The 12640-nt window shown below is 40.4% G+C and overlaps 1 protein-coding gene across 2 annotated transcripts; it reads right to left on the reverse strand.

The window, feature by feature from the left end:
• Positions 1-962: 962 nt before the first annotated feature.
• SMIM38 (small integral membrane protein 38) lies at positions 963-11096 on the reverse strand. 2 transcript variants are annotated; one of them, XR_008313549.1, is made up of 3 exons: positions 11033-11096; positions 3935-5394; positions 963-1020 (listed from the first exon to the last, which is right to left on the reverse strand). XR_008313549.1 is itself a non-coding variant. In XM_053285180.1 (2 exons), the coding sequence occupies exon 2, from the start codon at positions 4797-4799 to the stop codon at positions 4668-4670; it is 132 nt and encodes a 43-aa protein (XP_053141155.1). In that variant the 5' UTR covers positions 4800-5394; positions 11033-11096; the 3' UTR covers positions 2680-4667. The 2 variants fall into 2 exon arrangements, 1 of the variants encoding a protein (XP_053141155.1); XM_053285180.1 differs by lacking the exon at positions 963-1020 and having other exon boundaries at positions 2680-5394.
• Between the last annotated feature and the right edge of the window lie 1544 nt (positions 11097-12640).

Below are 12640 nucleotides of genomic sequence, written 5' to 3' on the forward strand. Positions count from 1 at the left end.
GAAACAGTTTGTACAATTTGGATTGTTAGATAGGTTTAGGATAAAACTGCACATTCTATTCCATTGCTATCCGTGGGAATTAATCATGACTAACTTATGCTGGGTTGTGCCTATGGGTTATGACGAAAACCCTTTTTTAATTAAACAAATTAAAATATCGAGCAGTATCTAGACTAATTTAGCCATGACTAAGTCCCATTGACATTAATGGGAATTAAGTTAATCATGACTCATTTGTCCCATTGAGTTCAATGGTGCTTAGTCATGACTAACTAGTCTGGTTACCTGCAGAAACTAAGGATTGCTATGTTGTATCATATGATTATTTGTTTCATATATTATTATGAAGTTCATCCAAAACCTATCAAGACCCTAATAACGTTTGAGAGAAAAATTACACAGTTTTGCAACTGGTAAAATTGTCATAAAATCCTAAATAAGCAATATATGAGCAATAACCAAAATGCAGATAAATGTGGGCTTTGGGATGCTCTGAGGGACAATTACTATCAAAGAGCAGAGCAATAACTTATTCGTATGACATAAATAAGAAAATATGTTAATTACTCAGTAGCTGACTTTAATTAACAGATGAGATATGGTTAGTATATTATATCACTAATGAGGAATGTTTCCTGTTTGTTTCATTTGTCTCTGAACTAATATACTGCTCCCTGCCATATGAACATACAGTATTATCTTGTTTCTCAGAATGCCCTGAGGGATGACAGTGACATTTTGGATCATCAGACATCTGGATAAAAAGAGGTTACATCATGCATATGCTCCAACTCACCCTATTTACCAGCAAGAGCCCCTGTTTTCTGGTACCTGATAAAATCCTTGTCTCTGTTTTGTCTTCTGGAGAAATGCTTTTAAAAGTAATTAGCATGCTCAATCATGCACTAAAGTTCTTCAGGTTTCAGCTCACCTAGCCTCTCCAGATCTCTAGAGGTTAAATCGCTGAGTGGCTGGCAGATTCATCTTTATTCTACTGCACACACACGTCCCTGTTTGTACCTGTGAAATGATAATAAGCATGAGGCTTGTAACTCAGGGCTACGTATGGAGCAGTGGTTCCCAACCAGGGTTCCTCCAGATGGTGCTGAATTACAACTCCCATCATTCCCAGCTACAATTCATTGTGGCTGGGGGTGATGGGAGTTGTAGTTCAGCAGCATCTAGAGAGGAACTCTGGTTGGGAACCACTAGTATGAAGAAAGGAAAATGAATTTGTGATACTTAAGTATGGTACAATTGAAGAATGGATTTATGAGGGCTCAAACACATAGAATAAGAAATAACGTATGAGAAAAAGAAATAGATATTGTAGGAGTTGTATTTGTCATTATTTAAATCTCTGCCTTGTCAAATGTCAAAGATTGCAAGAAAAATCCTTGGTAAAAACACAAACTTTCACACACAAACATGTTTATAACAAAATGCAATATGTATTAAATATCTCTCTGTATATAGAGCCTCACTGACTGAGCTTCTGTACTTATATTGAGCTAAGCCCCAATATATATACTGAGGCTTACTCAGAATATCAAAATTGTAAAAGTATGTACACACACCATACATATAGCTGAAATCTGGTGCACGTGTGCAGCTCAACATACCATGATTTCAAAAAAGATTGGGGAAGTAATGTAATAACATCAGTAATAAGTAATAACATCATCAATCCTCTAGGAAGGACTAAGCAAGTGAAGACACAGTTGGAATGGAATGTTGAGCTATGGGATTTCAAACACATATGCAGCTGCCTGAGGTTCAGCTCATTCCTCACTATGTGGAGAAACCCAGTGCTTTATGTAACTGAGGTGTACATGAAGACAGCTACCTTCCATTACTACAGTCTTAGTGAACTGAAATTGATGTGCCATCTCCATGTCCTATGAAGTTCTCAGCTATGTTTCGATGCAGCAATATACCTTTGTACTCAACTGCATGTAAGGGGAGAAAACTATATTTGCTTGTGTATACTGACTCCTGATTTAGTTTGGAACTGGCTTTGTGTAGGCATGCCTATTGATTCTCTCAAAAACAAAAAACAAAACAAAAAGCCTAAAGCTGGAAAATAAACCAAAATCATATATACCTTTGAAAAAGAGCAAAATGTATTCAGCGCTCAATTCTTGCACCTAGCTATTTCATCTCCTAAGGGAGTACAAACTCAGCAGTTTCAAAGCATGTGGACTTGCACTGCCCTCAGAGAAACCAAGGACCTCCAAAAAGCATCTAAGGTTTCCACACCTATTTATAAAACTGGAATCAAACGCCAGTTTAAGGTATAAAGATCGATGGCAGTACTTCCAGTGACTGTGACTGGACAGTGACTGTGCTTCCATTGGCCAGGTGAGTCATAACATCTAGCTCTCTCTGCCCCAAGTAAAGTTTTTTCAGACACTATCCAAACTAACAGCATGCTCTTTATGTAGGGTAGCAACTCTTGCCAGTTACATCATTTTCTTCTAAGCCCTCATTTGTGATGGGGCAGTTTATTGTATGCAGTTGGCAGACAAGGCAGGCATTGGGCCCCCAGCTGTTCAGATTCCTTCTATGAGAGTCAACATAATGGCACCACCCCCATCTAATGTCTCCAGCCTCTCATTGCTGTTTCTTGGTGGTAATGGACATACCTAAAGTAATTGTACCACCTGTTGCATTGCCAGTTCTCTTTATGGAAGCCCCACTGAACACTTCGTTTACATCGTTTGACAGTAATTGCTTGAGAGAATGTCACTAAAATGATATTGCAAATAAAGTTGTAGGTTTGTTTTAATCAGTAACAATATTCATTCAAAATGGAATCACGGGCTTGTCCATAATTAGTCCTCCCACCTTTAATGCAGGTCCATTGTACAATCCTAGCAAATACATTTGAAAATGAGCACATTTTAACACTATCTTCCAGTTCCAGAGTTGGAGCAAAGATATAACTGTCTGCAATGGGCATTTAGTATTTTAATATAATAGAAAGTTTCCTATTGATTATATAACTGCATTTTGAAAGCAAGTTAAATGACACTTGTGAAGTCATTATCAAGGAAGCAAGTTGGGGACAAGTGGGGAGGACTCAAAGCAGATTGTGTCTGCAAATTCAACAATTTAGATAACTAAGTCCTGGGGTCATCTATCACACAAATAGCATTCCAAGAGGTTGATGGCATATCAGATATGAACTTCTTTTGCCAATGTGGGAATTTGTTGCCATATCTCAGGATGCATCCTTTATGTTTTGCTGCCCAATTAGGTAACACTATAGCCTGTGATAAATAAATTTCATTGAACTTTATTGTTCTTTTGTTTATCTTATTGGCATTTTTAATATATGCATTTTTCTGCCAGAAAATGGTCAAGCAGAAATACCAGTTAGAGCATCCCCTATGCCAGACGTAGGAATTCTAAGCAATGTCTAAGCAACCTATCCAATCATGTGACAACATAACTATATTCCCAATAAAAGGAACAGATGAATGTATGGTAATGTGTTACTAATAAAATGCACCAACATACTGCATTGCACTTGATATAGAATTGTACATGCTTAATTCTCATTGAAATTAATGCAACCTGTTGAGGTAGTAATGGCAAAGCAATCAACTCTGCACTTCTTACATTCCCCATCCCCATTATAAGGCACCGTGCATGCCACAGTTCATTTGTAGACCAGAGCAGATGGGTAGTTGCCTTTTTTTCTGTACTTGAGAAATCATTACAGAAACCTCTAGGGAAACCTCACTCCACTGCAAGAATCAGCAGGACTAAGCTAGATGGAGCAATGATATAATAGCCTAACGCAGAAAAACAGCTAATTTCTCCAAAACAGAAAATAGAGGGGGAAATGCATATCAAGAAGCAGCAATTCATTCAGAGCCACTAAGGATATTCATAAGAGTTTTTACAGCCCACGTATTAAGGCTTATACCTATGTTGATTTGGAATGGCTCACTCTGAAATGAAATGTTCACTTCCAGGCAGAGGCGCTCAGTCTTCGGGGCTGATGTCCAGAGCCTCAACTCCCCCTCTGGGCCCCTAAATCCTCTTTAGTCTGTCCCGGGTGGTGTGGTCACCCACCAGAGCATGATGATGCTTAATTTTCAGGGGAAGGGGGCCTCCAAAGGCCTTTAGTTCCAGGCTCCAAAATTACCTAGATGCACCTCTGCTTCTAGGTATGTTCTAGGTTGCTGAAAGACACACACATCAATACTTCAGAAGGATGCCGATCTCCATGGTTCAGGTTGACATGGCAGTTGTTGCAAACAGACACAGTTATTGTAGCCATAGGCAGTAGGTCAGCAACTTATCCAACAGGAAGGAAGTTGTCACATATAAGTTGTCAAGGCAATGGAACTCAGTCAATCGGACTGTCTGGACCCTTAACAATAGGATTATATTCAGAGTCCAAAATACTTAGAGAGCCAGTGACTGCAGGTTCTTTCCAAAAACAATATCATGAATTACTTAGGTAGGAGAACTATGGTACTTTGCAGTTCTCTGCTTATTAAAGGCTAGACCTCTTTTAAAATGGCCCCTAAACTGGGTTGACCCTACCAAGAAAAGAGTTGTTAACTAGCCCCTTTGAAAAGTAAAATTTGTCCTGTTCTGTGACATTGTCCAGTGAGGCACCATTTGTTCATTGAAAATGCATATGAGCTCTTTCAAGAGTCCTTCCTCTTTTCAGGAAACCTACGAGACGGTTTGTAATCTAAATAAGCACTGAGACAGGACCATAAAATGAATCTTATTAATATAATTACGACCACTAAAATCATCAAAGGACCTGATCCCATATTTAAGCTAGAATAACAAGGTAATGAGGGGAAAAAGATACTACCACTAATATCACTACTCTGGGAGATCTAATTATATAATGTAGTATTCAGGCTGTGTAGCAAACCAAGCCATTCCTGTAACATTCCAATCAAAGTGATCTCACTAGCATGTGAGAGAAGAGTCCAGCTGACAGATTTGGGACATGTAATGTACTATTTAGTCAAGAGGCCCCATGTGCTATTCATAAAGAATTAACAACTCTTATATTGACAATGACAGTATTGTCAGAAGATCTTTGGAAGGGGAAGCGGGGGGGACCTCCATAAACTCTCTCTCTCTCCCTCTCTGTGAAGTTAGACTTTTTTCAGATTCTTTTTTTCCAGTGCTGATGTAATCTCCAAACATCTCCAACAGCAGCTGCTTAGCGAAACCGGGCACCTTCTCCCTAGTCCTTTTCAGAAGCACACGCGGCACTTTCCAGCCCCCTCAAGACAATTGGGGCCTTTCTTTTGCCAATTAGCTATCACTTCAAGAGCCTCCGCGCTGTCCAACGGGCTTTTAAAAATGGTCTTTGCAGGAAACAACACTGGAGGGGCTTTTTCTTTTCCTTTCCTAGACAAATTAAAAAGGGAAGAAGGGAGGGAGAAGAGGGGGAAAGCAAATCAGAGCACAGAAGTTTCCCAAAATGCATTGCTCATCAATTAGTACAGTGCCACATGCAAAAGCACCCATGAGAGTCAATCTCATAGCTAAGAAAGAGGGGAGGGGGGAAATGCTCACTTTCTCTTTGGGAGACAGTTTGTTTCGGACGGTATGTTAAGCAGGTTCGTTTCACAGAAAGGACTGTTTGTTATAGCAAAGCTCAGAGTTACAAAAACTGCAGGAGAAAAGAAGTTCTTGGAAGACTGATCTTTGTTTCTATGTGTTAGGTGCATTGTGATTTGTAGCAAAATGCAGTCAGAAAACTAAGCTTAGAAGGGCTTGATTTTGCTAACTTTGGATGAAGATGAATGGAAAATTATAAAAATACCAAGACCCCCATATTAATTAAGTAGAGTGACTACGTTTTCAAGGATCTCAGTTAAGCTAGGACAGATATGACCATAGAACCTCTTTCAGTAGGCCTATCATGGTGGAGTATGTTATGAGGCTCACTTCCTTGACAGTAATATGGCAGGGGAATACGACTTCATTTGGTCATGCTTCCTTCCTCTGTAGGAAATCTCCTTTGGTCCCTGCCACAACCATAAATCAACAGGTGTTGCCAGCTGAGCTAGTGTTAAACAATTATTTCCCAGCTAACCCTTAGTTTGGTTCATTTCATTTGCTTGTCTTTTTTTTTTTTTTTAACCTAGAAGAGCCTGGAGGATGTCATTACCATCACCATGATGGATATTGCCCTGAGATGGTATGGATAAACAACTCTACAATGTTCGAGTCACATTTCTACCAGAAAGAACTCAATGTGACATACAAAACAAACCAGTACATACAATGATATAATAATGAGTTCCAAGCAAATTCAGGAGCTTATGACAACCAATCCAGTGCTAGTGACACATGGTTATATGTGACGAGTGTGGCAGCACATGAGGATCCACATCCCTATCCACTTCCAACAACCAGACAAGCACTGAAGCATTCAGTGAAGGATTCCCCTCTCAGATGGGTGTTCTAGGTGCCCGTCTCTGTGTCTCCTCAAGCTCCATAGAGCCTGAGGAGACACACAAGCATGGCAACTGGGTTAAGGGAGTGCTTGCTCCCTTAAACTCAGCCTAAGAGTCAGGCTTAAGATCAAGGTGAGGCTGGGTGGGAGTGCAGGGATCCTGGTGCTCCACATGAGCAGCTTAGCCCTAACCCAGTTTTCATATGCATCAAATATCACAATGAGCTGGGTCTCATGATCGATGAGACTCGGAGGTCATTCACACAATCAAAACCTGTGCTCTATCTGGGTTTGGGAGCTGTATATGCTCACAATTTTTGGTTGTGTGGGAGCAAGGTTAGAGGAAACCCTGGGTACCTTGCTCCCACACAACCAAAAATTGTGAGCATATACAGCTCCCAAACCCAGATAGAGCACAGGTTTTGATTGTGTGAATGACCTCAACGTTTGTGCAGCAGAGCGGGGAGCCCACTCTCCCCGCTCACGACCAGGGAGGGAGCCCTGGGTGGCTGGATTGGCCGCCGACACGATTGCTGGCTCCGTGACGGAGCCGGTGGGGGCTGGGTGGAGCGGGGGCCGATCAGCCCTCGGAAGCTCAAGCATGCCCTGCGCTAGTGTTCAGGGCATGCTGGCAAGACTCCCGGAGCCGGGAAGTGGCTTTTCGCCTCCCCTCCTGGGGTCTCCTCATGAGTAGGCATGGAGCCGCGCCACGGCTACTCATGATAAAAAAACCCCAGGTTTGTGGAGCACTCGATCTGCAAACCCAGTTTTAGGGGAGGGGTATTTAGGTGGGTTAACCACCTGGGAGCCACCAGGCTCGCTTGCGAGCCCAGTGGCTTCCACAATCAGCCAAAATCGGGCTAGGCTCCCCTAGACCGATTTTGGCTGATCGTGGGAATAGCCCCAATGTATTTTTACATTCCCTCTTTTTTTCTTCTAAGTGACTTCAGGAAGAAAAAGAGACTCGATAAGAAACTTTTGACAATCTCGTCTCTGACCCATCACTGCTGTCCATCCCATCTTTAGCCTCCTGTGAAACAGAGGACTGGAGTTACAGCTCTGGATCTCCAAACATAAGTTTAAAGGAATATGCACATGGGATCCCCATCCTATCCGTAAACAAACCTTTATGCATATGATGAAGTTTAAGCAACTAGTAAAGTAAAATAAAGTGTGCCGTCAAGTTAGTTTCTACTCCTGGCAACCACGGAGCCATGTGGTTGTCTTTGGTAGAATACAGGAGAGGTTTACCATTGCCATCTTCCGTGCAGTATGAGATGATGCCTTTCAGCATCTTCCTATATCGCTGCTGCCCGATATAGGTGTTTCCCATAGTCTGGGAAACATACCAACCTGGTGCTAAACACCATGTAAATGAAAACAGTGCAGTGTAGTGTATAACTGAGTTCCAAATCTTCAACTTTAAAAGTTTGTTAAACTTGGTGTTTTTGGTGTTACCTGTCATTGTGGTTTATGTTTGTTGCATTCACAGTTAGAAGAAACGCTAGGAGGTCTGGTAAGAACATTAATATTCAGTGGCCAACATCCTGACTAATGAAGCACTGGTTATTTATTTATTTTTATTTTTATTTATTTTTACATTTTTATACCGCCTTTCGTTAAAAGAAAACCCCAAGGCGGTGATGTGATGTTGCACACACTACAACAAAAATGTGATTTTCTCTTTCTCTCTGAAGCCCACTGTGACTCCTGAAAATATGTCCCTGAGCAGTGGCGTAACTAGGGAAAACGGTGCCCAGGGCAAGCACTGAAATTGCGCCCCCCCCCCCACCGCACCCCCCCGCCACCCCCCCAACATACATCTGATTGACACACATGTTTCAGAAAACTTTTATTTTAAAATTTTAAACAATTACAAAAATTACCAATATCATACATGTGGTCAAGCTCCTATCTACCACTTCAGATTTATTTTCTAAAACTATCCAAATTGTGGGGCTATCATTAATTTGTTTGGATAGCTCAGGTTAAAATGCTGGAAAACGACAAATTTCAGTATGCTGGGGCTCATGAAATCCCCAAATATTATGCGGAGTTGTACTTGGAAAAACTAAAAGAAGTGCCTGTCTAATTTTCTGCTATGCATTGTAGCATCACGATTACATACGTTTTAAAAATAAATGGAGAATTTGACTTTTCCCAGATACTCTGAAAATAATTAAATGATATGCAGAGTAAACTGTGTCACTGCTTGGAATATATTCTACTATTTCAGAAAGACAGTAAAAATGAGAGAAAGAGCAAGAAACTCCCAGTGGGCCTTAATACTAAGGATTTCACATTGATTCAAAGACAAACTGACCATTAATAGCCATATTATTAAGACATCACATTTAACTCACTTATCACAAGAAGCAAAGTAAGAGCAAATGGATACAAGCTTAGCTCATAAACTTCAGCTCAGTATTCACAAGCCCTTATTCTCTGTACATAGTGCCAGTCTGAATATGTGTACAGTGACATATTATATTAATATTTTTTTTTAAAAAGAAAGAAAGAAAGAAAATTACCTGTAGCCCCTTCGGGGGACATCTTAAAGGCTGGGGGGGTCTGCAAAGTTTCCCCCTCCTCCCACTGGCCTCTAGGGCCTCACAGGCACCATTTGAGCATGTGCAGTGGTCATTTTTAAAAATATTTTTTTTAAAAAATGGCCACTGAAAACAAAATGGCCACTGTGCATGCTCAAATGGCCTCTGCGAGGTGTGGCATGCCCTAGGGCCTCACAGAGGCCATTTGAGCATGCCCAGTGGCCATTTTGTTTTTGGTGGCCATTTTTTTTAATTATTTAATTTTAAGAAATTGCGCCCCCCTTCAAGTGGCGCCCGGGGCACGTGCCCCCCCTGCCCCTCCATAGATACGCCCCTGTCCCTGAGCTATGTGCAGCCCTCCGGGACATATTTTCAGGAGTCACTGTGGACTTCTGGAGGGATCGACAAAAATCCACTCCCCTGTAGCGTGTGTGTAGCATTAGCAACACCAGCACTTCATTAATCTGGATGTCAACCAGTGTAGAAGAATATTATAACTTTGATCAACACTACTTGCAATAAGAAAGTAGCACAATATGGGACTACCCATTTGGATATCTGTATCAAATTCATCCTTTGTTAGTATTTTGATTGCTGCCATCTTCCCAGAATATTTGGTGACAAATGTTGAAATATCTCCATTAAATATCTTGGTATGGCAACGAAATTCAGTCATGAACTTCCATCAAAATTCCCTTTTGGTTCAGTAGTGCAAGGACTTAATATCTCGAGGACATGTTCCATCCTTAGCTAAAAATGACTCAATTATATATGCACATTCTACAACTGATACACTTTTATCTTGTAACTGCATTATAAAAGTTACAATATACGTGCTAACCAGTGTGCAACAAAATTAGCCAGGGACCTCGCTCCAGTGGGTTAAACCCAGTCCCATTGCTCCCTCTGCATTGCTGATGTCTCTTTATGAGTGTCTATAATATCAGTTAACTGCTGCTTAGTTGTTTTATTATCTGTGCTAGATTGTGCTTTTGTGCGTGTGCTTCTAAAAAAGCTTGTAAAAAATCACCTTTTATGACAACACTGAAACTGAGATAAGTAACTCCTGCAGCTGCATCAGCCATTTCAGATTTATCATCATTCCCAGCTTCAGTCTTCTCATATGGCACACACAACAGAAATAAATATTTAAGGTTTCTTGAACAACTTGGAAACCCCTGAGACTTCCACTATCAGTCTTGCTCATTTTCAAGAAAATTTAAAAAGACACATTGCACCGAATTAACAATTGAAAGGACTAAAGGAGGGATTTCTAATTGTACACGACCAGATTATGTACCATAGAAGAATCTTCATTCTTCTTAGTAATCCATTTAAGGAAACATCAAGAGTGTATTACACTATAAAGAGTTATTGCCTCTTCCCGCAAGGAACTTTGGGAATTATAGTTCTGTGAGAAGAGGCTAGGAATGTCTAACAGAGAATTCTCCACTTCCACAAACTACAATTCCCATTATTCTTGGAGGGAAGCCATCAAAATTACGGCTTTATGTGATTTTTTTATGTGTGTTTCCATTGTGTGTTTTGTTTTACTGTTTTAATGTTGTGAGCCACCCAGAGAACAGTTTGTTATTGAGTAGCCATATAAATGAAGTTGTTATTTAAACTGATATCAAACTGAGAGCATTTCATAATGTATATAATGGTTTGGCAAATTAGTTTGGCAGCTCTGTACATGATATGAGAAACATACTCACAGAGAGATTTCTTTAACAAAATGAACAGCAAAATGAACAGATTTCTTTAACAAAATAAAATCCAGAAAAGCACATGCGTGGCTGACTTGGATGTGCATCCCCATCTGGCTACATCCCCATTAGCATTGCAATGCTAATCTGTGTCCTAATCGACTAGCTGGATGCATCCTTTTATGTAAATAAGGGTACACACATACCTATTCAGCATCACGAGTTGTTACATATTACTAGCTTCTTTTACTACAGTGGCATTGTGGCTGCATAGACTTCTATCAATTTATCTGCACAACTATTAAGTCTGAAGCATACCCACGTACCTGCATTGTCATAGGTTTATGCTGCATACCATTATTAATAGATTCAGCATGTTATCTTCAAGCCTTTAACTTAAAACCTATTCTGAAATAAAAGAAACCAGGATGATGATTTCCAAGCAGCTGTGATCAGATAGACAACTACCATTTAGGTGTTTGTCTATCTGATCACAAACACCTTCTAATCCACCAACTATTTGCACTACACTCCAAAAATAGATGAAATTATTTTTAATATAGAAGTGTATATAAGTTATAGATCCACAGTCCATCAGCATTTAGGCTTTTGTCCCAACCCAACCACTTCATAGGCAATAAAGAGCATTGGGCTAATGAAAATATTATCTCAACAGAATAGAAAATAATTAAAGAAAGTAGGATATTTACCTTACTTTATGAGTCACATATTCAGGGAAGGTGCAAAAGGGACCAACAGAGAATTAGCAAGGTTCTTTTGGCTAATATAGGAGTCTCAGTGTTTTACCATAAGGATTGAAAAAACAGATGACCAGTACTTATCTCTTAGCATCACAGGTTTCCTGCATTTATCAGACTGGAAAGGTAAAGGCATCTCATTTCAACGTATTTACCTAAGGCCCCACAATTCCCTGTACAAAGAAGTGAAAACAATACAGTCTTTTAGAAGAGTCCTGTTAAAAGTCAAATCAAGGATTTTTATCTTTAAAGGACAAAATCTGAAATGTTGACAAAGTCAACAACTGTTTCAAGACCTTGTGATTATATATATGCTCCAAGTTCTTTCAATGTTACATTGTGCCTAGAAGGGCACAAACCACGTGCCTATGACTTGGTCCGCAGCAATGAAAATGATCACAAAAGTACTGAAAGAAGAACCATGCATTGAGAGAAAATAGGGCTGCTTCCACACTAGGGCCAGTTAATAGGGCCAAAGTGTTGCTTTCTGGCTATCAGTTATAAACAGAATTAAAATGGTGGCTCCACACAGCATTTAAATTAGTGCTATATTTCCCAGACTGTGGGAAACACCTATATCAGGCAGCAGAGATATAGGAAGATGCTGAAAGGCATCATCTCATACTGTGCAGGAGGTGGTAATGGTAAACCCCTCCTGTATTCTACCAAAGAAAACCACAGGGCTCTGTGGTTGCCAGGAGTCGACACTGACTCAACGGCACAACTTTACCTTTATATTTCAGGGAGGCAGTCATCTGAGGAAGCAACTCCGAGAACTGGGAGGGACAGAAAGGGTTAATCCTGAGGCTTTTTAAAAGGTTTTTGAGCACTTCCTTTCTGTGATGAAACAAAGTGCTTGTTGTGCTTAAGTGCAAATACTGGTGGGTCTTTAAAATAAGTAGTGCTGCACTCTTTAAAGATCCAAACGAGGGAAGAGGTTAGGCTTCCTCTTGCACCAAGCCTTTTCCCACCTACTCCAGTGCTCCGTGCACGTAGGGTTGCCATGTCCCCCGGAATTTAGGGTAGCCCCCAGATATTGGTTCCTCCACCAGGCTGCTAATTTCCAACTGGATTTACACAGATTTCTAATGTGCTACCCGGATTGCCCAGATTTTACTCTGGATCCAATCACATGGGAAAGGAAAGTATACAAATCTGCCAAATAAATACATAAAA

Source organism: Hemicordylus capensis, chromosome 1, assembly GCF_027244095.1.
Source record: "Hemicordylus capensis ecotype Gifberg chromosome 1, rHemCap1.1.pri, whole genome shotgun sequence".
Classification (NCBI taxonomy): domain Eukaryota; kingdom Metazoa; phylum Chordata; class Lepidosauria; order Squamata; family Cordylidae; genus Hemicordylus; species Hemicordylus capensis.